Raw genomic sequence first — 27843 nt, 5'->3', positions numbered from 1 at the left:
ATGAGGAGAAGGAGAGCTGGTGAGTCGTGATCTCAAAACACAGGGTTGTGGATGGCAGGGAAAAATGCTAAATTAAAACATTACAAAGCAACTAAACATATAATGGTGCATAATTAGGATAGTTAAATAAACAGGCTTATCGACTTTTAAAATCCTATCCCTGTATCTATTTGTTGACAGGCTGTGCATCTAATTGAGCACTATGGTATTTTGCCACTACTGTATTTTTTATTACATTTTATTTTATTTTTAAAAACATTTTAGTTTTGCATGCTAAATCATTTTGAATACAAAGACTGGGTTTTAAACCAAAACCAGCTGAGAACCACTGAGGTAAATGACAATGTGTAGCAAAGTTACATTGGTTTTCTCTACAGTTAAATAAACCCTGACAGGGTGATCGGGATCCTGAAGTGAAGCAGAGGGATCTGGTGTGACTCTGAAGGGATTTATTTTGTGATAATGAACAGCTAACTAGATTGTGCCACTTTTTACATAGATATTTACATAATGAATATCTATTATACGAGCAGAAACCGACTGCATAGTGATTACAAGAAATGTGAAACTAAGACAGCATGTAGGAAAGCTGTTGTCTGGTACAACAAAATCAGAATGGAGTATTCCATAGAGCTGTGCAATATAGAGGGTGTATTGACAGCTGTCTGAGAAATTGACGTTGAATTATGGATTTGACATGCATTAGAAGATATGAACTCTCTTAAATCTGCTTGGAAATCATATCATATCATATCATGGTAAAGCAAACGATTGAGCTGGAAGGTAGTTCTTTATTACGTGTATTACAAAAGTGTTGAGCAACCATAAAATATATCAGAGCTTTGCCTCTGGAAGGAGGATTTAAATCTCAAACTCCTGTGCTGATCCTTGTGAAGCATCTGTCACACACACATAAAACTCTCAAATTTTGCCCATGTCTTACTTTTACGATCAGCTCTCAGCGATGGTAAAATTGTGCTTATGGCCGCAGATTTTTTAGAGGTGCCATGGAGTATTGTGCATGTTAAGTGTCAGGCAAATTGCTGTTAAGTCACACGTTTTGAACATAAGCATGTGTGAGGGACCGTGGGTGTGCGCGCTCTGTCATTTTAATTTTTTTTTGTAGGTCCTCAAAACCAGCACCCCCCACATCCTTCCCGCCCACAAATTAATTGCTGCTTTTCAGGGACGCGCTTGGCTGCGTATTTGTCAAAACACAGGCTGACTGAACTCTCCGTCACACCTCAAACCTTACACTTTCTGACGTGTCTCATCTCTTTTATGACACTTTTCAAATAAAAGGAACATTTCCAGATGTTTGGCGTAATTTCGCCTCGGATCCGCAGGGCTGCGGGGAAAGCGATTTGGAGAGAGGAGATTTGTGGGGACATACTGTCTTTGTGTTTGTCAGGCGTGGACAGGTTCGCTCCCCGGTGCGGTGAAAATTTTATAGAACCGTGAAAAATGGAGACGGAGATGGAATGGGGAGTAATAATATTTGTGCATTTATTGATGTCAGAATTATGAAGTGCCACATTAATTTCCATTGTTCCAGAGAAAAGCCGAAAACAAGTACTTTTAAGAGTCCTGCATCATTTTCTGATTTATTGCAAGTTGAAAAACAAAATTGCCAATATCAACCAACTTAATACCTCAAGGAGAATGGTGTAGCCCACCTTACTGGCAGGCCCACTCGACATCTGTGCTTGCAGAAAGCAGCGCAGATTTCCACAGTATTTGTCCTCCTGCCATTCACAGCGCTACACATCCCCCTTCCCCTTATGTGTTCATTTATTAAATATTTTGGTTTATTCAATTATGATTTCAGCTACCTATAAAATAGTAGAGTCTCTATGCTGTTTAACACTTTTGCTTGCTTGAACCATACAAGGAGTAATAAAGTCCATAAAGTCATGGTGATAGCTATAGAGGATATTGATTTTTCTAGTTATTCTTAGGTCAGATCAGATAGAAATAGCTTTTTTTGAGGGCACTGGCTATAAAATGATTCATAAAAGTCCTTATCTTGTAACCACAAATGACTTGGAAAGTTACAGAAATTTGCTAGTAAAAAGTGTGGGAGACCTGCATTTACTTAACATGGCAACATTGCATGAATTAATGATGAATAAAAAAATAAATAATGATACTCATTTAATGAATGCACTACATCATGATGGCTGTTTTCTCTTTCCTCAGGCACTCTGCCTTACGAGATAAAAATCGTTATAGCCGGGAATCACGAACTGACTTTCGATCAGGAGTTTATGGCGGACCTGATAAAGCAGGATTTCTACTACTTTCCCTCGGCCTCCAAACTCAAGCCAGAGAACTATGAGAACGTTCAGTCCCTGCTCACCAACTGCATCTACCTGCAGGACTCTGATGTTACCGTCAGGGGCTTCCGCATCTACGGCTCACCGTGGTGAGTGTCTCTCTCTCGCGCACTTTCTCAAGTGTGTTTGTCACCATATGTTGTTGTGTTGTCCCTTCCCCCTCAAGTCTTTCTCATTTTTTGCTCCTTCTTCCCTCATTCTGTCTATCTCTCTTGTTAACACTTCTTTTGCCAACCCTCCATGTCATGCAGTTTACCTCTGTGCCAGTGTGTGTGAAAAAGTAAGTGTGTTTGTGTGACTTTTAGGCCCTTATTTCAATAATAATTATAAAGAATAATTATTATTATTAGAATAAAATTAAGAATTTATTATTTTTATTATAGTTTATAAGTTTCAATAATTACTGTTTAATACTACTGCTACTATTATTATTATTTATAAATATGTAATATTTATTAATATTATTATATATTTATTTATACTTTGGGCATTTTTTTGAATAAATAAATTAATAGTATTTATTTATTTTATTTTATGTATGTATTTGTTTTTTTTTGTTTTTATTTAGGTAGGGCAGTGTTTCTTATTATTATTATTATCATATTTATAGCTTTTTTTATAATACATTTTCTAAACAATTATTATTAAATAAATAGTATTTATTTTTATTTATTGCAAAAAAAATCTTTTAGGGGTTAGGGCTTGGTTTGGTAGTGAACAACCAACAATAGACGTGCATGATATTTTCATTTTTATAGCTATGTGTGAGTGGTGTAAAGTGTGTGTGTGTGTGTGTGTGGCCCATCTAAGGTGTGTTCACTGACAGGTGGCTTCTGCAAATATCACAGTAAGCCCTTACAATATCAAAGTTGATAATTAAGCATTTATTTGTGTGTGTGAGTGTGTGGCTTGTCAAGCTGATGGTGTTTACAACAGTCATGAACTCGTGAGCTAGATTAAAACCATCTAGTATTAATCCACTCTGATATGTCCTGACAGAAATCCTCATCTCGTGCCAGCATGCTTGTGTGTATGTGTGTTAACACCATGCGGACCTAATAAAACCACTGAGATCTGGTAATAGCATTCCTCCATAGGGGAAGATGGACAGAAAGTGCGTCTGTGAGCTTTTATCATCATCTCCCTCTGTGTCAGTCCATCAAGTGCTACATTCATTTCTGTCCTCCTGTCACTGAAGACGTTCGGCCACACTGGGGCAGAGTGGCAAAACTCTCATCTCCATGGAGGTTTTAAGTCACTGGATTTATGGGCCGAGTCCTGTGTTGCTGCAGGCGATGGCTGCATCACTCAGTAGAGTTGTCAAGTCAAGTCAAGTCACCTTTATTTATATAGCGCTTTTAACAATACAGATTGTGACAAAGCAACTGAACAGCATTAATTAGGAAAATAGTGTCAATAATGCAAAATGACAATAGTAAACACTCATTTTTCAGTTAAAGACAGTTCATCATTGAATTCAGTGATGTCAACATCCAGCTCAGTTTAAATAATATCTTTGCAAGTTGTCAATCTCCTCATCATTTCTTCTCTATCTTTTTGGCTGCTTCGTCTAACTGCTCTGCCCAAAGCTGTCTATTGAGGCAGTATTTTAAGATACATTAAGTGTCAACGTTGTTCCAAATGGTAGGCGACTTATTTGATACCTTGTTTTGGTCAGATTCTCATGATCGCATATATCCTTCACAGAGAAAACAATCCCAGAATGAATTGGGGGAAGAAATCCAAAGTAATCCAAATATTTAATAAATATTCCAAATCAATCACTTATGAGGTTCCATTTCATTTAAGACGTCACCTTAGAGGGCACTTCAAGGCAGCTGCCTATGTAGTCAGAAGTTAGAAGGCAGTAGGTTTTGGAGCTGAGTTTATGTTGTCCATCCAACTATTCGGAAGATTAGTGGAGACCACGGCAACATCAATTCACTTCTCTTTATCTCTCTCATCTTCTGGCTCAACTTCTTTTCTTTTTTTTCTGCCTTTCACTTTACCTCCATTGTCAGAAAAAATGTGTACAATTTTAACCTTCAGGAGTACAAAAGCTAGTCACTGGGACAGTACACCTTTTGTTCCTTATCTACCACTAAAGGGTGCATATTGGTATAAAAGATACATCCTTTAGCGGTATATAATGTACAAATGTTTACCTTTTAAGGGTGTTGCCTCAGTTAAAATCACAATAAATGTAAAAAATAAGATGTCACAAAGATATATTTGAATATAATTATAAAGTAACAGTAATTATTAATTGTTATAAATATAATTTTTAAATAGCAGTTATTGTTATAGTAATTTTATTTATTAATTTATTTTATTGGAAAAAAATGTGAAAAGTTTATTATAGAGGTAGGGAAATAATAATTTTATCATCATCATTTTAGTTGTAGTCATTTTATTTATAATAAATAAATCAATTTAATTTATTTACTTATTTTTTTATTTAGCTTTTAAAAGTGGGTTTTAAAAGCTTAACAATCAACAAAAAACTGCTAAGACTATCTTGCGTACACTTGTATAAAAAAACTACAAAGCAGTTTAAAAAAAAAGAAGGTGTTTTTCATTTGATCGTGTCTTCTCATCAAGTTTACAAAGCCACTTGTTGGTTTTGAAATGCATTTTTAAAATATAAATAACTAGAAACATGACACACTATCACAGCGCTCATGGCGCAAGATGTTAAAAAACAGCATGAGTCTTGATGCAATGGCCAATGACATCCATCTGCATGTATGTGGCTGTAGCGGCAGTGCCTTAAACCCTCTAAGAGGGTTGTACCGGGCACATCAAATGCTAAATTAAATACCCCTACTACAGTAGAAATGGAAAAATAATAAATAAGAGTAGGCCTGGGCGATAAAACGGTATCGATATTTATCGACGGTACACCTTCTTCGATAACGATGTAAAAAAATGTTCGATATAGTGCACGATATAGGCACGTGCTATGAGTGACGCAGACAGCACACACAAACAGGAACATGAGTGCTGTGCCTGCCTGTGATGAGGAGATTGTGAATAAAAAAAAAGAATATTAGTCGAATTTAAAATAAACATTTGCATTTGAAGGCAAAAATGTTATAATGAATGTTAGGTGTGTGTCAGGGAGCGTCATCAGTGGAGCATGAGATGCGGTGATGATGTAAGTGACATTGTAGTTTAATGTTTTGTTAGTCTAGCCCACGATACGTGCAGTTGCTGCGTTATTCATTCAAAATATTAGAAATATAGTAGCTCAATGCGGAGAAGATCTTGATTAGGTTAAAACCAAAACCAAGCCATTCACACAGAATGCATATTCAGCGCATTTTTTAGACGGACAAATATAACTGCTGCACTTGCGTCTCACACAAGAGATGTATAGAAAGCCATGCAAAGTTAAAACAGTTTAAACTTTTAGAAAACACTTCACGAATTTGTGGAGGTTTAATCCTTTTCACTGCGTCTCATAAGTTTTTAAAGGCAATCTGTGTGATAGGCGATTCGGCTCTTTGGATTAAGCAATGCGTAAATACGTGATGCTGTTTTGTTCATAATTTGTTTATGCAATTTACAAAATTATATTTGATTTATATGAGTTAATTTAGACGTAATGCACGTTTTTTTATAGAGTTTTATTCCATGCGTGGACAGTTTAATGTGCTGCATTATTTTGCTCATTGCGCCCTCCTGTGGCCTCGGGAAACAAGCCAAAAGTTTAACCTATTTAATCTGCATATAAAACATTAGAAATTAGATATTTGTTTAATTTAAATTTTGTGTTTGACTGTTAAAACAAAAAGATATTTGTTGTTTGTCTCAATAAATTGATTTATTTTTTAAAATACAGTGATTAAATGTAAAAAAAAAAAATTTGATTGCTCTTTGTTTTAAAAAAGGTTATAAAAATGTCAATAATTAGATACCGAACGATATGAAACATTATATCGTTGATACATTTTTTTAGCTATATCGCCCAGCCCTAAATAAGAGAACGTCTGAGACTAGTAGTCCTCTCTAATCAACTAGCCAGTTGTTGGACCCATCCCTACTCGTAATCTGCGTGCTTTCACATACACGGCTAAATGAGATCTTGGCACGTTACATTCTTTCTTAGATCCTGACTATTTGTCATGCAGTGATTCTGGAATGAAAAGAACTGCATGGGGGAAACATGTGGCGTGTTTTTCTGTTCTGCTGACGCTAATGCAAGTTTACAAGTCATTTGTCATCCGCAGATCTGCAAATGCAGAGACGCGTGGTGCTTCTGTGCCTATTTGTGTGCGTGTGTGTGTGAGCCGGTGTGGGTGGATGAAGTATTAAGGACGGCTGTCCCTTTCAGAGAGTGTGAAGCACAAACAATGTGTAGGATCCACAGCACATATCGCTCTGAGCTAAACACACTCACTCACACACACACACACAGCCTAAACTTTCCCACATCTCCTGAGTATATGCGCTCATATGGACAGTTACTCACAGACACGGTGACAAGTCACGATGATGCTTGGTGAACACAAACACATCCTGTGTGCCCTGCAGGGGGTTACCGTCAGTGGAAAGCTGCTAGCTGAATGTTTATGCACCAGCAGTAAAAGAGCAGGTAGAAGGTAATTGAGAAAAGTGCATTTAAACTCACGAGATTAAAATGATGTTGCATTGAAATCAAAAGACTTTTGGTGGTAAATAAGATTGTGATGGTTTGCCTTTGTATATGCACAGTTTGCAAAGACAAAAGTGTCAATTTTGGATGTTTTGCTCTATTATTTGGGTAGTTGACATGACGTCAGGCAGTGTGGCATGCTGTACTATTTTGAACAACATTTATTGTTGCATGCATTTTTTGTGATGCATATTCATTTGAAAAAAAATTACATTTATTCATTTAGCAGACTCACTTTTATCCAAGTGTTAGGGTAAGGTATCTTAATGAGGCAATAACATGAGAAGTTCTAGCAAGTTTCAAACATCGTCCAGAATAGTACAAGCTAGAACAGGGAAGGAATGGAATGGAATTTCTATTGTAAAATTAATTTGTAATACTGCAGGAATTCCCACAGGAAAAAAAAAAACTGTAAATGAGTTCGCTTTAAGATTGTGAGTGTAAAACGTACTTATTTTTCTCCTGAGAAAAAAGACCTTAGTAATGTCATGTCTCCTCTAGAGTTCAAACGTATATCTAAACAATGTCACAAACCTGTGCTCTAATTTATATAAAAAAATACATTCTATATTATCTGTATTGACTATGTACATGTTAATGTGCTATTTTTATTTTATTTTATTAATAGTGAAAGTGTAGTGGCGACAAAATTATGTGGAAAAGGGGTGGTACAGGAAAGGCAAAAGAGAAGAACTGGTGCTACCTGCTAGGTCGTTACTTTGCTGTCAGTCTTTCTGAATTGTAGACTAGATCATTAAAAGCAAAGGAGATTAAGTGTAAAACATTTTTGTCAATCACTTTATGTCTGTCTCGTTCGCCTGCTCTGAGGGGCAGCAGGGGGCTTCTTATGCTGTTATCTAGCACAGCAGGGCATCCATAAGCAAAGACAGATGATCACTGACAATGTTTTTGAACACCTGGTTGCCAACATATATGTGTGTAGGTTTGCATGTTATTGTAGACATGTTTCAGTCGTTAGAAATTTTGCTATAGCGTTTATGGATTACAAAGTATTTAAAGTAGTTTTTAGTATTTGGATTATATTAAAAAATATTGTAATATAATGTGAATTTTGTAGTATGTAAACTGTTTATAGTTGAATTTTAAAATTGTATAAATGTTTTTGATAAAAGATAGCAAAGATTTCAGGATGACATAATGATATGAAGTTATTTTAGTCATACTGCTCACCCCAGATGTGCGTATGTATGTGAGATTTAAGCATTTTTAATTATGTTGTTTAAAATCAGTGACAGCTATTAAAACGTTTGTCCTGAGAAAGATGCAGAGAGGAGGAGAAGAGAACGAAAAGAGGAGGGGATAAAGCGTAAAGAAGCAAGCAGACTTTTTTCCCCAGTAAAAGTGAAATTAAAATAGAAGAAATGTTCGATTTCCATTGACTCCACGAGGAATAATTAATGCCAGAGATGCAAAAGACTCCGTAATTAGATTTTTTTTAATTATTGAGGATTTGCTTCTCCTCTGTAGTGCCCAATTAAAGAAGCTCATCAAAACAAAAAAAAGAAAGAAAGTAAAGTGAAAGACAGAGAGGATGTGCGTTTTCTCTTCTCTTCTGTTCTGGTGTACCTGTCTCCCTTGTGTTTGATGACTCCTCTTCACTGATGAAGGGTACATGGCACGAGACGCTAATGAACGGCCCTTCATTTGGATGAAGCAAACGATTAAGAAGGAGTAGATGAGGAACTGAGCCTAATGATGGAGAGGAAGAGGCCAGTGTGGTGGTGGATATATATAAAACAACGCATTTAACTGCTTGACCTTGTCGGCGCGGCTGTGTGAATTAATTAAAGTGGCGGCTGATGTGGAGAGTGATTTGAAAAAAAGAGGAGAGATTAGTACAGTATCAGTCGTGTCTCCCCATGGGGAGAAGAGCTCACTGCTTCGGCTATGTAGGGCTGGCCACAGGAGGACCTCCTCAATTAACATCTGAGATGCCTGAGGGAGAGGGGGGTGTCAGAGCGGCCTAGTCCTGTCATGTAGACCCCTCACGCTCACACACTTGAATTAGCCGCTCTAAACACAGAGAAGTTATTCAACATTGCCTCTTTCCAGCTGGTTGGGAAGATCTTGTTTTTTTTTTTAAATGCTTTTTCACATGATTCATGTCTTGGACTTCAACTACCAGGCATGAGCATTATAGGCTTTTATTAGGCTGTTTGGTAGCAAGATAGTTCCTATAAGAATAGGAAAAAGGTCCAATTAATTTCAGCTTAGAACAGACAAATAGTCTTATTTTATTTTCATGACAAAAATGTAATTGTATCTGTAAGTGTCAGAAAAGTTTTTTTAAACTTCCATATATTACTATTTTTTTAAACCCAGTTTGTTGTCCAGTTATCAGTAATTTAATTGAATTAGTTAATTAAAATTGGCACTTTAATCCTGTTTTTTTTATTTATTATTTTTATTTTTTTAAACCACCATTTATTGCTTATTAAAAAAAATAGACAATGTTATTGTTATGCAGAACAGTCAGATTGTTGTCCAATTTTTTGTATATATTTTTTTTTTTTGTCCATTTGTATTTATCAATTAATTAATTTGAATTAAAAAAAAATTTGAAATGTTCACAATGGTGTTAAAAACTGTAACTATATAGGCCTAGAATAAAACAATATAATATATTATAACTTTTATATTTCGTTATATCAATAATATATTTATATGGATCACAGATAAACATAATACAATTTTTTGATCCACATTTTAAATATCTAGCGCAATTTTTAGCACTGTGCCATTCTTTCCTCAAAACCTTTTAAAATTTCTAACCCTGATAACTGCAAATTATATGCATAATCATTGACTATACTTTGAAACATCAGCAACAAACTGTTTTTTTGCAAAAAAAAAAAAAAAAAACTTTGAGCATTGGTCCATAGAGTTGAATGCATTGGGGAATGTTGACATAAATCAAGGGCCTTTAAGGTGTGGAACAAATACTCCAGCATCCAGCACTCCAATCTTTTCAGTCTGATTTCTGTGTCAGTCATTCTGCTGGCAACATGATAGAAACAAGAAACGTTTTTTATTAAAAGCGACTGACTGTGGGGCTTCATGTCTTGGCTAGATGTTACCTGTAAATTGGTCTCCAAGGCAAAACTCCTCGCTCACACTGCGCTTGTGTCTTCGCACATATGTGAGTGTGCGCAGCTCTGGGGAATTTCTTTACATTCTCATAAATGCTGAATCTGTTTACCTGCAAAACAGACAAGATAATTCCGTTTATCTCTGTCCTTCTACATAACATCACCCACTTTATCAGTCATGTTCTGCATCTGACTGTGACAGAAATTGAAAAAAAAAAATGATCCAGAGAATAAATTATACACCATATTAAGCAAAAGATGGACCATACAATGGTTCATACCCATCCTGCATTCATCTTGTCCTCCCTCTCTCGTGTCTTTTTCCGGCTGCTGCCTCTTCAGTGCTGGCTGTGGCATGTGGTCGGGCGTCAGAATTAGCTGCCCCACAGCGATGGCTAATCAACACACTTTCACACTTCCTGAGGAGGAGGATATGTAACCCTCTCTCTCCCTTTTCCTCTTTTTCTCTCCTTCCCTCACCACTCCTTTCTTTTCCGCGCTCCTCTTTTCTTCTCCGTCTCCCTCCTCCCGGAGAACTTGGAAATAATTTGAGTCTCCTGGGTTTTTACACATTCTAATTTCCAACTAAATGGGACATCTGTTTGAGAAAAGGAAGATTTGCCATGGTTGCTACGGCAACTATCACTCTGTGGGAAAGAGAGGGAAGAGGGAGGAAAAAAATGTCCAGCAGTTACACAGGCGGAATTAGCCGCTGATTAATAATTGCAGCACTGCAGCACCGTCACAATCCCAGACAAGCACTTTTGCGCTTCCTGTGCTATGCTACCTCACTTTCTACATGTTAACTCCCTCTCCTGCTCATTACACCTCTCTTGCTCTCTATTCTGAACTGGATATTTATTTTCTCCGCACAGTTGTGGAGGAATACTATGTGGCAAAACTTGTGTTGCTAGTATTTTTGCCACCAGTTAGAGCTGGAGACATTTTATTCCCTTACACAGATGCACATTCGCACAAATATGATTATCTGGGGTATAAGGGGTCATACAAAACTATTAAATTTTTATGATTCTCATTTAAATACTAAATGCATTGCTGTTTTATTAGAAAAAATCCTGTTTGGTAAAAGTAATGGTATTGTCCAGTGTCAGAAATTAAGGGGGGGGGGGGGGGGGGGTTCTTGTAGCTTTAATTTTTTTTACCTTTTATGAGGGCTTTTTTTTCTACAAAACTGTTTGTTGCCCATTTGTGTTTATTTATCAAATACATTATATGAATTAATCAATTAAAATGGTCACTATGTATTAGCCAGTGTCAATTTTTTTTTACCTTTTATTTATTTAGACATTTCATAAGGGCATTTTTCTTCAATAAACACTAATATCTATTTATATTTATTAAATAATTCATATGAATTAATCATTTGAAAATATATACCACACTTTACTATACTAGATAGGCCTAGAATACAATATTTTAATATATTATACATTTATGTATTATGTTCATAATATATTGATATGTATATGGATTAAATATAATCACATTTTATATCCACATTCTAACTATCTAGGGCAATTTGTGATTTTAATGAATTTTTATGCTTTTGTTTTCATTGCATTGCATTGCAATTGTATGAAATACATTTTTATAAATAACATTTCAAATGCCTTGCATTTGTACTAAAACAATATTTAAATGGCTCCTCATGGCACTAAGATATTGCTGAAAGTTTCAGACGGGCAAGCTGAGACACAAAATCGAGTTGAAATTGTATCAGTGTGTAAACTATGTCTTTCAGCTGAGGCCATGCTGGTAAGCCAACACAAAGTGCATTAACACAGCAGGAGTAAGTTTCTATGACCTGACCGGTTCATCTTGTGTGTGTGTGTGTGTGTGTTCATTACCCAGAAGGCAATAGCTTTGCATCGCTCCAAGCCGCTCCATATGACAGTCTCATCTCTAACACACATACATGGTCATTGACACATGTTCACATTCATTTACACACACACACACACACTGGTGCTGCTGTCCTGCACCTGCTCTTCACAGTTCAGACTAGAGGGGCCTGGCGACAGCTCGTCTTTCTCTCTCAAACATACACACACACAGCCTTAATACTTTCCTTATTAACTTCATTCAACCTTTTTTAAACTCTCTCCATTTCTATCCTGTTCTCTTCTCTCTGTCCATTCCGACACCATATACAAACTGCTAACACACATCCTAACGTATTGCCAACGCAATTATAACGTATGACAGAGTGTTTGAGGGCTTCCAGAGGGAGCTCATTAGCGCTGCGTGTGCGGTGTCTGTTTGAGTCGCACATATCTCTCAATGCTCCTAAAATCCTCCTGGAAGAAGGGCGAGAGACAAAGCCAAGGGACCCGACGGAAGAAACAGAAGTAATCGTTCAGTGAAGTATCTCCAGACACCATGTGCTTTGTAGTTTAAAGGCACACTCCGCAAATATTCAGAATTTTTTATTTATTTTTGGCTGTAGGATACTGTACAGTATGTCTTTAGTTTTATTAAAATATTCAGTAAAGATGTTTGCAATGCTTTTAAAAAGGTTATTGTGTTTAATAATGATTTTTAAAAGAATATTCTGGGTTATTATATTATAATGTCTATATTTTCTGTATGAAAAAAAAGTTTAGTTAAGCAGACAAAACCAAGACAAGTGTGAGTCTTTGTCTTTGTGTTTAAGAGAAAAATTGCTATTGAAAGAACTCTATGAAAACTTAAAACGTATCTCTTATTCTTCTTCTTTGCTCTTCTTTCAATTTATTAATATTTGTAATCTACTCCTCATTTTTATGTCTCCCATTCCTATTCTGCTCTTCTTCATCTTTATGAAGGGCCATGGATTCTTTCAGGAAGTTTGAGACCTCTTGCTAGTCTTTTATGGTATAAATTAGAAGTTTAATTTAGTATTGCTCACGACTGTTGAGCATCTTCATCTCTTCTGCGGACACACATACCCCTAAACGCAGTAACAAGACGAGAACTTCTCTGCAGATGTTGTCCACTGAGGCTTTTTTTTTCTTGCAGTAAGCATTTATTAAGCTTGATTTTTCAAAAGGAATGCCGAGTGTAGCTTTGCAGACGCAGAGGTTTTTATTCATGCAACCATGGACATTTAAGAACTGCTTTTAAGAATGCATGGATTGACTTTAAAGGGCTTTTTCTTTATGCATTCTGTCATTATTTACTCACCCCAGTGTATTTAAAAACCTGCATGACTTTCTTTTTTCCATGGGAGACAAAGGGAATTTGTACATATATTCAAATTTGGCACATACGTGTCAGATTTGATGCGAGTAATGTCAAACTCCATTGGTTCTCGTTGTGTGTCTCATAGCCAATTGTACCACACCAAATTTGAATATGCTAATGTGCTAATGAGATTCTCCTTGTAGAGACAACCCTCTCTACATTGCGAGTAAATCACTCGCATATGTGACTAAATCTTACTCTGGGCAACTAAATGATGTCTATCGTTAGCTATTGGCTAATAAATTCTTAGGTTTTACTTGCCAGTGTGTGAGTTGGAGGCTAATTATAAGTTTAGCACTGATACATTTTCAGAGTTTCACTCTAGTCAAGCGATCTGTACTATTTAATTCAGCTCAATTGATGCGCAGCGCACCTGTATTTGACGCACCGTAAACTCTAGTGTGAAGGCGCACGACTCGACATTGCTTTGCTGAGAGCGCTGTTTCTCACACATACAAAGAGAGAGAGCGAGAGTCTCACATACCATGCTGAATCGACACGCTACATGTAAACAATATTTTTTATTGTACTTTCCTGTCAAAATAATGGAGTTTATTTAGAATTATTCAGCTTTTAAGAACAAGCAGAAAATATGCCAGTTTCTCCGGTAGTGGGCGGAGCTAATGCACAAACGGTAATCTCATTGGCTGGCGCTCATCTATTACAGCTTGCTCAGTTTGAGCGAACGCTGACAACGTGTTTAATATTCAGCAGATAATTGTAGTAGTAGTAGTAGTGTTATCTTTTAATTAGGGATGCACCGAAATGAAAATTCTTGGCCGAAGCCAAGCTTTTTTTTGCTATTTTCGGCCGAATAATTTCGGTTGCCGAACATTTGGTGCATCCCTACTTTTAATAATAATTAACTACTATTATCTATGATCAACAATATCTTAAGCATCACCACCAGTCCCAAGTTCAGTTAAAATGACAAATATGCATTCATACATGGTTACCAAGTTTTAGTTCTAATCACTAGTTCTATCATTAAATAGTGCTTAATTATCATAATATAATGCTTGATTGACTGAAGTTAAGAGTGTACGTTCAGTTATTTAAGAAGCTGTGCCATTTTGCAAAGATAAGCTGATTTGGTGGAATTGTGGGTGTGTGTGTGTGTGTGTGTGTGTGTGTGTAAAATAGTATATCAGTCTGGCAAGTAAACTAAACTATTGACTAGCCAATGGCGATTATATTGCCAAGGTGTGCATAGAGGGTTGTAAGAGAGTCATACGGGTTTGGAACGACACGAGGGTTAGTAAATAAAGGCAGAATTTTTGTTTTTGCGCGATCCGTTCCTTTAAAGCCCTGCATCAGCTATCAAACACTTCTGTGTGTCCCTGCTCTTGGCTCGTTATGTTAATCAGTGCTGTGAATGTTCCTGTTGATGAGTGTGAGTCCACACAGCTGTTCTGAAGTCTGCTGTGTGCCCAGGCCAGTACGTGTGTGTGCGTGTGTATAAGTTTGAGAGACGTGTCAGGCTGTGTGGGCAGATGTCTCATTGCACAGATGGATTTGTTACTGCTCGTTTTTCGGACTGTTCAGATCAGATTCGGTGGAGCAGAAACGTTCACCTAGAGTCCAAATTCATTATCCACCCCTCAATTTATACTTAAGACCAGGGCCGTTTCTAGCCAATTTGACGCCCTAGGCAAAATCCCTATTGCAACCCCCAAAATATAAATATATAACTGGTTCTTTTCAGACACCAGTTGCTTGTCACATTCAAATTGGTTGTCATAGTAACGACACTAATTTATGGAGATTCAGTGCATTGAGTTCCACAAATCTGAATGCATTATTTGTAAACTGACTGTTAAGATAAACATTTTGCACAATTTAGTATCTGTAATATCATTGTGTTGCCACTAGATGCCTGTATAGCCCTATGTAACAATCCCTAGTAGCTAAGACATTGCACATAATTTACACATAAATCACACATAAATTAATTTTATTACATTTTGATTTGGATACTATATACTATACTACTACATATTGTTTTTAGATATTATCAATGGCTACTTTTTTGTCTTTATCTGTTTTTTGTTCAATTTTTTTTTGTTGTTTCTTGAAACATTGATTTAAAGTGTCAGTTATTGCATTATTAGTTCAGTCAAACCTATAAAACCCCTCTGTTACCCCAAACTACTTATAAAAGCTTTATCAGTGGCATAAAAGTAACCAATGCAGCTACTTAATAATTCGCTACTCGTTAACGTCCCCTTTAAATAACGTGACGCTCTGCCCTCTATGACGCTGCTCCCATTAAGCGCTGTTGGAAGTGAATGAATTGATTCAACATTTCGACACCTCCGTAAGGATGCATTTAACTCGACAAAGCGGTCTAAATAAAGGATATATTGATCTCGTGAATTAGCTAATTTTGAACTTTGCATGCAACAATCAGGCAGCAATTGACAGCACTCTGGTCTTGTGGCATACAGGCATCATCAGATTGACAGTACTCTAGCCCAATAATGTTGGGGGATCCAGTGGGGGCGGCAGTCATATTTCAGGGTGACCGTGCCACTCTTTATCACAACCCTGCTAAAAGTGCCAGTACGTGCACTCATTGGCGCCCCTTCAGCTGGTGGCGCCCTAGGCGACCGCCTAGCTCGCCTATGCCTAGAAACGGCCCTGCTTAAGACTATCATGTGGTTAACACGCATGCTCCAACACATTGAGCTGTGGTGCTCATTTGATTGATGTCAGTTTGAATTTCCAGTCCAGTTTTTCTTATTTCGTGCTCTTTCTCTACTGTCAATAATATTACTATAATTCTATAATTTATTTTAGGTTTATTTATTTTATTATTATTATTATTATTTAAGTTTTTTAACATCTTTAATGTCGGCATGACATCTAAAATTGACTGTATATTTTCTAATGCAAGTGACCTGTCTTATTGTAAAAATTAATCCATGCATTTATTATTCTATTCTATCCTATTCATGCATTCCTTTTTTTTAAAGATTTTTTTTTTGTTTATGCCAATCAACAACTGACCTACTTTTTTTTTTATGTGTGGAATTATATTCTTTCTTTCTTTCTCTCTATGATAAAATAAAAACACATTAATCTGTAATACAATTTGTATTTTTTTTTATCAACAGCCGACCTCCATTGTTTTTTTATGGATATATATATATATATATATAAATTTTTTTTTTTTTTGCAAATTCTGCATTATTAATTACTAAACATGCTCCACTGTGTGTGTGTGTGTGTATCAGTGAATGCATGTGTTTTTGTGAACTTGTGTATGTGTTGTGGCTAGTAGTCTTGGTTTAACTTTTACATGCTGAGTGTTGCATAAGTCATGCTGGGGACCAAATGTCCCATATTTACCATGTTTTAACCCAGAGGCAGACAGAGACAGAGTGGGGAACTCAGTCAAATAGTGAAGTTGTGCAGAGCATGTACAGCTATGTCTGACAGAAGCCTGGTCTAATCCCTTTATTGTCAGAGACTGATATACTCTGCCTTCCAGAGTTTCTCTTTCTCTCTTTCTCTGGTTTTGTGCAGTGTGTGTCTCTCGTGCTGTGCTGCTCGGACTGGAGCCCTGTGTGAATGGACCGCTTGCTTCTCTCAGATTAAACATCAAGTCCAGCCGGCCCTGCAGTTCAGCACAATATGATGCAGCACACTGTGCTAAATATACAACGGCCTGAAAAATAAAGCTACACCATGCTAAATATGCAAGACTACTTGATTATACAACTATAAAACAGCACTATCTATACAACACTGGCTTAAAACTTAAGAATGGGTCACGATGATAAAGTAGTAGTTTAGTTGATAGTTGATTAGTGAGGTTAACTAGTTTCAGATATTTCCTTGTGTTTTTTTATTGATATGTGTACGTGCTGACAGCGTACTGTGCTTTAAAGGGGACATAACACACACACAGTTTCTAGCAATCTCATGTTAATCTTTCCCTGAAGGAGTGTATTTGGCACAAAAATGCTCCGTCATACGTCCAACTCGTTTTTTGAAACTTTGGCCATGTTTAGCATGAGAATCCATAACACCCCAACCCCCAACCCTCTTGTTAAAGCAGAATCTTTAAAGTCGGCATGAAATTTAAAATTCACTGTTTATTTTCAAATGCATGTGACTTGTCTTACTGTCAGCAGTTCATACATTCATATATATTATAAAATTTGATTGACTTATTTTTGATTCTCCATGATATAATCATTTGATATATTTATTTTATTTTGTTTTGTTTTATTCAACAACTGACCTACATTAAATGTATATTTCTTTTTTCATTCTCTAAGATAAAATAAAATAAATTAAATAAACACATTCATTGGTAATACTTTTAGTATTTTATTTTATTTTACTTAACAACCAAAGGATAAAATCAAGTCCCAACCTACATTGTTTTTTTGTGTGAATTTATATTTATTTGTTTTTTATTCTCAATGATATAGTAATTTGAGATATTACCAATTAATGTGTTTTTGTCTCGATTTTATTTACTTTTACTTGTTTAACAAGCCATTTCTTTCAGAAATGTTTTCATGTCATGAAAAGTTTTATTATAGTTAATTCATAGTACAAGAGTGTAAGTGAGCGCTTGTGTGATGTTGATAGCACTTCTTATGTGCTGGTAAACCTCAGTGGGCTGTTGTGACCCGCAAGCTATTAATTGAAACTCTCTTAATAAGGTTATGTGTGTGTGTGCACGGTAAAGCTGCTGTCTGTGTGTGTGTGTGTGTGTGTGTATCAGTGAATGCATGTGTTTTTGTGAACTTGTGTGTGTGTTGTGGCTAGTAGTCTTGGTTTAACTTTTACATGCTGAGTGTTGCATAAGTCATGCTGGGGACCAAATGTCCCATATTTACCATGTTTTAACCCAGAGGCAGACAGAGACAGAGTGGGGAACTCAGTCAAATAGTGAAGTTGTGCAGAGCATGTACAGCTATGTCTGACAGAAGCCTGGTCTAATCCCTTTATTGTCAGAGACTGATATACTCTGCCTTCCAGAGTTTCTCTTTCTCTCTTTCTCTGGTTTTGTGCAGTGTGTGTCTCTCGTGCTGTGCTGCTCGGACTGGAGCCCTGTGTGAATGGACCGCTTGCTTCTCTCAGATTAAACATCAAGTCCAGCCGGCCCTGCAGTTCAGCACAATATGATGCAGCACACTGTGCTAAATATACAACGGCCTGAAAAATAAAGCTACACCATGCTAAATATGCAAGACTACTTGATTATACAACTATAAAACAGCACTATCTATACAACACTGGCTTAAAACTTAAGAATGGGTCACGATGATAAAGTAGTAGTTTAGTTGATAGTTGATTAGTGAGGTTAACTAGTTTCAGATATTTCCTTGTGTTTTTTTATTGATATGTGTACGTGCTGACAGCGTACTGTGCTTTAAAGGGGACATAACACACACACAGTTTCTAGCAATCTCATGTTAATCTTTCCCTGAAGGAGTGTATTTGGCACAAAAATGCTCCGTCATACGTCCAACTCGTTTTTTGAAACTTTGGCCATGTTTAGCATGAGAATCCATAACACCCCAACCCCCAACCCTCTTGTTAAAGCAGAATCTTTAAAGTCGGCATGAAATTTAAAATTCACTGTTTATTTTCAAATGCATGTGACTTGTCTTACTGTCAGCAGTTCATACATTCATATATATTATAAAATTTGATTGACTTATTTTTGATTCTCCATGATATAATCATTTGATATATTTATTTTATTTTGTTTTGTTTTATTCAACAACTGACCTACATTAAATGTATATTTCTTTTTTCATTCTCTAAGATAAAATAAAATAAATTAAATAAACACATTCATTGGTAATACTTTTAGTATTTTATTTTATTTTACTTAACAACCAAAGGATAAAATCAAGTCCCAACCTACATTGTTTTTTTGTGTGAATTTATATTTATTTGTTTTTTATTCTCAATGATATAGTAATTTGAGATATTACCAATTAATGTGTTTTTGTCTCGATTTTATTTACTTTTACTTGTTTAACAAGCCATTTCTTTCAGAAATGTTTTCATGTCATGAAAAGTTTTATTATAGTTAATTCATAGTACAAGAGTGTAAGTGAGCGCTTGTGTGATGTTGATAGCACTTCTTATGTGCTGGTAAACCTCAGTGGGCTGTTGTGACCCGCAAGCTATTAATTGAAACTCTCTTAATAAGGTTATGTGTGTGTGTGCACGGTAAAGCTGCTGTCTGATGTTGCCTCTTAACTCTTCAGAGATGTAACGGCTTATCCCTGTAGATTCCCAACCTCTTCTCCATGCACACATCTGGGTCAGTGTCAGAAACTTACGTACCTGCTTCTGTGCCATGCACATACACTCTCTTTAATGTGCGCACACACAGAATAATGTGTAGACCTCCTCTGTAATTGGGGTCAAGATACCACCAACATCTGTAATTACAGCAGCCAGGTGAGGATGTTGAACAAAAGCTCTCTCCATTTGCAGATAGCTTGTGTGTGTTTGTGTGTGTATATGTGTTGGTATGCATTGCTATGCTCTAAAATATAGTGAGCTGCTTATGAAGGCAGTATTTTAAGGCATTGTGAAAACTGTTTCACAGAGTGGGCAACTTAAAGAGATACTTCACCCAAAAGTGAAAATGATGTTGTCATTTACTCACCTTCACGTTTTCTTTCTTCTGTGGAACATAAAATATGTTTTGAAGAATGTTGGTAACCAAACAGTTGCTAGAAACAGGTCTGTTAGCACAAACTTTACTGATCTGTGAATGTCACTTTTAATATTTTCTATTCCATTTTCTCTATTTATTTCTTCCCAATTTTCATACACATTTTATCTTTCCATTCAAAGTTCACCACCTTACCAGCAGCAAGAATTGAATTAGATTTCACATTTCTGTCAATCATTAATGCATTCTTTAAAAAAAAAAAAATTTTTTAAAAGAAAGATTTTCTAATAACTCCCATCTTCTCTTCCTTTAAAATCCTTGAAGTTAACCAATGGGATGAAATATTGAAGCACAGTCGCCCCACAGCCTTTTCCCCCCAGCCATGCATTTAAAGATTTATGGCAAAACTGCACTGATATCATTTGGCCAAGAGAGGTTTTGCACTTGCACACGCTCACTGATTCGACCCAAACCCTACTTCACCCCAAGACTGTTTTAAAGCCAGTGGTGACAAACAGACATCTGATTAGGTTTGCTTTTTATTAGTGGTTCCTAATAAATAAAAAAAGAATAAAATGTCTCTTCCTTTAAAATCCTTGAAGTTAACCAATGGGATGAAATATTGAAGCACAGTCGCCCCACAGCCTTTTCCCCCCAGCCATGCATTTAAAGATTTATGGCAAAACTGCACTGATATCATTTGGCCAAGAGAGGTTTTGCACTTGCACACGCTCACTGATTCGACCCAAACCCTACTTCACCCCAAGACTGTTTTAAAGCCAGTGGTGACAAACAGACATCCGATTAGGTTTGCTTTTTATTAGTGGTTCCTAATAAATAAAAAAAGAATAAAATGTTTTTTTTTTTAATTTGCAACACCCTAGCAATACACTAGCAACCACTCTGAACACCTTAGCACTGTGGTGATGAGTTTTGTGTGGGCAAATACCCTTTACATTTGCTTCAGAAATTGAAAAATGTAGTGTGCAAAGTATTTCTTCTGCTTTTGCGCTGATGTGGCATCATGGGAGTAAAGGCATGACAACAAACAGCTGTCTTTGCTTTCTATTCACCTTGACAAATGAAAAAACATCTGAACTGATAAATACACAGATGGTTTAGTACATCAAGTATGCTAGTCGTTCCTTGTGCCATTTGAAGGAATTGCACATGTTCTTCTGATCTTTTGGCTTAATAAAATCTCCATTAAACTAAATCAGAATTTCTGAATTACATAATTGCTTGTATTTTTAAGACATTTTAATGCTGTTTTCACAGCATCTCTCTTTCTGTCTGTGTTCACACACAACCCTCCCTCTCTCATTTTCTTTCTTTTTATTAACCTCTCTCTGCTCGGTTAGAAAAATCTGTTTGGGACACCAATAATGAGTCCTTTCTCGATCCAGTGTAATTGAGACGTCCGTGTAAAGATGAAAATGAATATTTAAATAGCACAATCAATATGTAAAGGCCATTTTAAATGTTTTAAGATTTGATATGTGAATTAATCAGACTGCGTCAGTTGGCCTGCAGATGTTTGATCATAAATGTTTAGACTCTGATGATAGGAGTGATTTGAATATTAATCAGATGAAATCAAATGAAAATAGCATTTGCCCTTCTTTCCTCTTGACCTTCTTGAGATGATGAACCCAGGGCCGATCTGGATCGCTCCTCAAAGGCTCTATGTGTGTGTGTGTGTGTGTGTGTGTGTGTCTAAGTCTAATAATGTGTTTGCTTGCAGCACGGGACACTGATGCGTCAGCCAGCTATAAAAGTAAACGTTTCAAGTGACTGCTCTCTATAAATTACAAAATCCACGTAGAGGCAAGGGAACCTTCATGTGTAAACTGACACAAACACACACACAAGAGTCTTTCAACATACTCGCACACATAAATGTGCAGAGGAAGATGGATCTGGGGACAGATTGTTAGTGACATGTTAATTTCTATACCGTCACTCAAGCTTGGTGCATCTGCAATCAAAGTGATGGGGCATAGGCAAAACCATCAACCCCCCTCTCTATCCTTACATACTGTCTGTCTCTACCTGTTTCTTTCTCTTTCTTCTTGTTTTTCTGTTCCTCCTCCACTTCTCTTTTTTATATCCATCTTCCTCTATATACAGTGGGTACGGAAAGTATTCAGACCCCCTTAAATTTTTCACTCTTTGTTATATTGCAGCCATTTGCTAAAATCATTTAAGTTAATTTTTTTTCCTCAAAAATTAACTTAAATGATTTTAGCAAATGGCTGCAATATAACAAAGAGTGACAAATTTAAGGGGGTCTGAATACTTTCCATACCCACTGTATATATATATATATTTAATAAAAAAAATTATAAAATGTAACAGTTACACTTTAGATCAGGGAACACATATTCACTATTAACTAAGAATTTTCCCCCTTAATAAATCCTATTTTGCTGCTTATTGATTGTAAGTAAGGTAGTTGTTATAGTAGTTATGTTTAGGTATTGGGTTGGGTAAGGGGTTCTAGAATATGGTCATGCATTAATATTTGCTTTATAAGTACTAATAAACTTCCAATATGCAAGTAGTATGCATGCTAATAAGCAACTAGTTAATAGTGAATAGTGTTCCCTGATCTAAAGTGTTACCATTCTAACAATATAAAATATATTTATATATATAAAATCATTCTACAATATTTATTTTAATGAATTTATTATTTTATATTATTATATTTTAAGATGTTCATACTAATTAATAAACTAAAACAAATTTTTTTTTATTTTATTTTTTGTTTATATGACGTTAAGACCAAGTAGAAACCTCTGACAAAGATTCTATTTGCTGTGTGCTGAAGAAATGCACAAATGGTAATCCTTCTATGTCTTGCGCCCATTTACCAGCATTTACGCACAGTTTGGACTACTGGACAAACGTTACATCACCTAATTAATATTCATGAACCAAGCTTTTCAAATCATCCCTACTCTCCTCCTTTTTTAGAGTGTGATGGTAGAGAGATGACAGTGGGGGAAAGAAAAAGATGAGGACTCAATCTAAGTTGGCCTGTAACCGGTGAATTTTTCACTCCTATTTCAATTATTTTTTCCGCTTACATTTAGTAAAAGATGTGAGAAAGGTGCCAGAACAAAGTTATTGCTATTTGTGATTTGGGGGGGGGGTTTCTGTTATTTTATCATCATCATAGACCCAAGATCTTTCACAGATTCTCCATATACAGATCCTAATGGAAATGTCATCTTGTTTTCATCAGCGGTAGAGCAGTCTGGGTAAAAGATCAGTGAAGCACATGGGAAGAAATTGGCAGTAATGTTCACGGTCACATCAGTAGGCCTTAACTCAGTTTTTTCCTTCTTTATGTATGTTTTCAGGCAGCCATGGTACTACGGCTGGGGTTTTAATCTTCAACGAGGACAAGCACTGCTGGACAAGTGGAATCAGATTCCAGATTCCACAGATATTCTTCTCACACACTGCCCTCCTCTGGGTAAGACCTAAATCACACACAAATGCACACACACAAAGCATGCGGTAATGTTTATTCCCCATTATGTTGTCTTCATCCTCGCGCACACACACTCTTTTGCTCTGAGGCTTTGGCAGATGGAGTTTCTACAGCAGGCTGCTAAAGCATGCAACACTGAGACGCTGTTCGCAGTGCAGCAAATCCCTTCGCACATAATAAAACCTTCACACACACAGTCATATGTACCGAGAACGGAAGTTTGTGCATAAAGACAGCTGTGGTTTAAAACACTAAGCTTTTGGGCTTTGAGATTGTGACAATGTGTAATTCTCATGGTAAAGACGTGTCTCACTATACATTTGTGCAAATGTGGGTGTTTATCATAGTGTTGCAAATTAGCCCCAAATGATATCTCTGAAGATTCACAGCGATATGTAAGAATATGTCCTGTGTACTGAGATCATTAAAGGTGGGGTAAGCGATTTCTGGTAGCCAATGTTGACATTTGAAATCACCAAAACAAACACGCCCCTACCTCAAAAGGGTCTCGCCCCTATTTTGATAGCTCTGCCCCACACATACGTACGCAACCCAGGCAACCATTAGTTCTGTGAAACAAAGCAAAACCAATGTTACACCGTGTCTACACCGGACGCGAGTGGAGCGGCGCGACAAAATACTATAGAACTCATTATAATCAGTGATGCTGTCTACGCCATAGATATATATACATATCTATGGTCTACATTGAATGCGGCGCGGCACGACACGACAAATCCCCGACAGAAAACTGCTGCTGCGTTCTATTTATGACGTATTGACACAAATTTCAAATGATTTTCAACGGTCGCTTTGTCGCGTCCTGTGTACTAGACAGACTTTAGCTTTTGCAGGCGGCACAGTCACTCACCTATCAAGAAAAAACAAAGCAACCTTGGCGTCCGATCGCAGGCCTCCGCTCCTTGAATTCTCTCCAGCGCTGGAAAGCTGATCCGATATTTACACGGGTCCTACTTCTTGCCTTATTGCCTTAAGCTTCTTTTGTTGTTGTTTTCCTCTTTAGTTTTTCTTTATCTTTCTGTCACTCGGCTCGGCTAATGTCCGTTCTGTGCTGTGCACTGAACGCTCTCTCCTCCACATCATGAGTAGACATGCCCCTTACTGCTGATTGGCTACAAGTTTGTTTTGCTACTCGGCCCGAATCAGTTTTCTAACCCCTTTTTGAAAAATCGCTTACCCCACCTTTAACTTGAAATCATGTACTCGCTCTATACTTAGTGTAGGTTTGGAAATCAAGAACTGGTTTGAAATCTGGACTCAAACTTCATGATGTTATTGGTTTTGGATGTGTAAACATTTTTGGACTCACGCAATTAATTGTGAAAGGAAAATCAAAATTCAGGATGTGAATTACTAATCCTACTATGGCTAAGGCTTAGCTCATGAATATTAATTAGTTAACGCATAAGTTGCTTGGTAACCTTCCTAGAGCGTCCAGTCACATCTAATTAAAATTCCGTGAGTCAAGACTTCACCCTTGTTGAGTTCTTAAATTAGCACCTCGGATGCGCAAAAAAAAAATCTATTACTTCTTCCTTAAAATTGCCAAAACGTCATTAAGAATATGAAACACTGTGGAATCAGAACTACAGTCTTTAAATTCATTCTGATTCTCTTCCCTAACTTGGTACATCTGGCATTTGTTCAGCTTGTAACTCCAAAAGCGTAAATGAACCAAATTGTCTGTTCTAACATCATATATTTCTGTCTTTTTCTTTGCCTTTTGATGTTCATATTAGTCATTATACTACCTTTTTGTAGGTTTTTTGGACTGGGTGCCCAGGAAGATGCAGCGTGTTGGCTGTATGGAACTGTTGAACACTGTCCAGAGGAGAGTTCAGCCCAAACTACATGTATTTGGGCACATTCATGAAGGTAATCACATGAGATGATAAGAGTCGCAATTGTCTATACATCACATGCATGAAATCCATACAGCCCTGTGATCTCAAACATATTTGTTCATGCTGCCACGTCAATCTGCCTGTTTTGGGGTTAGCAGAGCAGAGTCTGTCCCATGCTGCTTTGCCTTCTGACAGCTCCATAGCAAAAATTAGATCACATTCATATTCACAGTAAATTTAGCACACACACTCAAAATGCTTTTAGTAAAGGATCCTCATCTTTGTCGGCAATATGATTTCATTTTACATGTGTGTACGCTTGTGTTTTGTGCTTTGCATGTCTATGTTTGACTCAGTGCCATGTTTGTTATGGCACAGAAATGTGCAAAAATAGCTCCACTCGTTTGCTAGCTGTTATGTGTCATTTTTTGCTGTTTGCAATTTATACACTTTAATCATACACACTGCATGATTATTTGTATTTACCATTTAGCTTTTAACACTTTAAACCTAATTTTTGACCTTATTAAAGGAATGGTTCACCCAAATTGAAAATTTGCTTTAAGGGATAGTAAAAATTTGCTGTTAATTTACTCACCCTCAGGCCATCCAAGATGTAGGTGACTTTTTTTTAGGTGAAACTGTTGTCCTTGGAGCTGACCTTGGAGCTGACCAAGGCTTATGGTTATCCCTTTAAAGGCCATTCAAGATGTAGGTGAGTTTGCTTCTTGCTCAGAACAGTTTGGGTGAAATTTAGCGTTACATAACTTGCTCACCAATGGATCCTCTGCAGTGAATGGGTGCCGTCAGAAGGAGAGTCCAAACAGCTGCTAAAAACATCACAACAATCCACAAGTAAACAATTGGTGAGCAAGTGATGTAATGCTAAATTCTGTTCCGATAAAGAAACAAAATCATATATCTTGGATCGCCTGAGGGTGAGTACATGTTTAGGAAATGTTCATGTTTGGGTGAATCATTCCTTTAGTATCATTTTGTATCAGTGTTCTCCTTTTAAATGCGTGTTAACGTATTTTCACAAAAACAAAACATGCATGACATTCTTCAACTTAATGAATCGGAATATCTTTGTGTTTGTGTGAGCTAGGTTACGGTATGATGAAAGATGGAACCACCACGTTCATTAATGCCTCGGCGTGCACGGTGAACTTCCAGCCTATGAACCTGCCCATCGTTTTCGACTTGCCCAATCCCAGGAGCTCATGATTGAACTGGGATCCGCCCCCCACCCCCTTCTTTCAATCAGGGTCCCATTTTGAGCGTGTACGGATGCTGCGTAGTGTATATAGAGTGGACGAGAGATGCTAATTTGGATATTCGCAAGGATATTTCCATTCATTTTTGTGACGTATGCCACGCTCAGACACAAGATAGTGGCGCTCGCCTCCCTGACATGGATGTTTGTACTGTTTTCTGAATTTGACTCTTGCGTTGCACTTGAATCGGCATGACAATCGCGTGTACTTAAAGTCATGGAAGCCAATCGGTGCTCGAGATGATGGGAAGCCAAGCTTTCTTCTCATTGGCTGGCACTTATTTAAGGAACTTTGTAACCTTGTAGCCTCAATGGACATCTGACTTGGAAAAAAACTTTTTTCTTTTGCTCTGGATCCACTCTTGAAAGTTACAGGATATGCCCAGAGGAAACACTGCGCTATGGTGCAAACAAGTTTGTTCAGGGTCTTTACCATTTCTAACTTTCTCTCTCTCTCTCTCTCTCTCTCTCTCTCTTTCTCTGTGTCTCAGTCTCTCATCCTACTTTTTCCTATCTGCTCTGCTGTTATATGTTGCTCTTTTGAACTTGGGGCCATGTTGGGTTTCACTGGGAGATGAAACGGCCCTAAACAGGAATGTAACATTTAAAATATTGATGGTGAAAAAGAAACAAAAAAATTGTCTGAATATTTTCCTGTGTTCTCCATATTTTCATGCCGCCTTTGTTGTTCGATTTACTGTAAACGTGTAAAACTGTGAGTGTGTTTCAAGCAAACGGTCCCTTACTAAAGCAGTGTGGACTTTTACAGTAGTTTGAAGTGTTTAAGGTCAAATATTTAAAAGTTCTTCTTAAGCGCAGCCGTTAACGTCCCTCCTCCGAATATCAAAGACTCGTCATGCACGCAAAGTGCGCTTTTGCATAACAAGAATATGTTGTACTTTGATCCACATGCTCCCCACTATAATTTATTAACATTCCTCCTGGCGATAATTTATTCCATGTGTTTTACAGATCTTCAGCATTTACTGTGTGTGGCATTAGACCTAATATGACGGTTCTGTTAGATGTGAAGAGGGTTTTCATCTCCTCCATATAAATGGATGAATAAAAATGAACAAATCGAACGAATTATAGCTCTGCGTGTGTGTGCGTGCATCTGTGGACTCCTGTGTGTACGAACGCAATCAATTGCTACTCTTTCATAGCCTGAGGAAAAGAACGAATCAGAGCACCGA

At 36.9% G+C, this 27843-nt stretch overlaps 1 protein-coding gene across 1 annotated transcript; it reads left to right on the top strand.

Annotated features, from left to right (window-relative positions):
• LOC107581274 (metallophosphoesterase domain-containing protein 1-like) lies at positions 1–27209 on the top strand. Its single transcript, XM_016266776.1, has 5 exons — positions 1–19; positions 2200–2425; positions 23373–23488; positions 25289–25402; positions 26480–27209. Exons 1-5 carry the CDS (start codon positions 1–3, stop codon positions 26596–26598), a joined length of 594 nt encoding a protein of 197 aa, XP_016122262.1. The 3' UTR covers positions 26599–27209.
• The last annotated feature ends 634 nt before the right edge of the window (positions 27210–27843 follow it).

The sequence above is a fragment of the Sinocyclocheilus grahami genome, unplaced genomic scaffold (assembly GCF_001515645.1).
Source record: "Sinocyclocheilus grahami isolate Dianchi unplaced genomic scaffold, SAMN03320097.WGS_v1.1 scaffold33.1, whole genome shotgun sequence".
Classification (NCBI taxonomy): Eukaryota; Metazoa; Chordata; class Actinopteri; order Cypriniformes; family Cyprinidae; genus Sinocyclocheilus; species Sinocyclocheilus grahami.
Note: the sequence above shows the minus strand (reverse complement) of the source record. Positions and strands in the feature narration are given on the sequence as shown.

Bases quoted from the DNA above. Each gene is read 5' to 3' on its own strand.
- LOC107581274 (XM_016266776.1), top strand. The intron at 23,489-25,288 runs GTAAGACCTAAA...ACCTTTTTGTAG, and splicing joins CACACACTGCCCTCCTCTGG to GTTTTTTGGACTGGGTGCCC. The intron at 25,403-26,479 runs GTAATCACATGA...TGTGTGAGCTAG, and splicing joins ATTTGGGCACATTCATGAAG to GTTACGGTATGATGAAAGAT.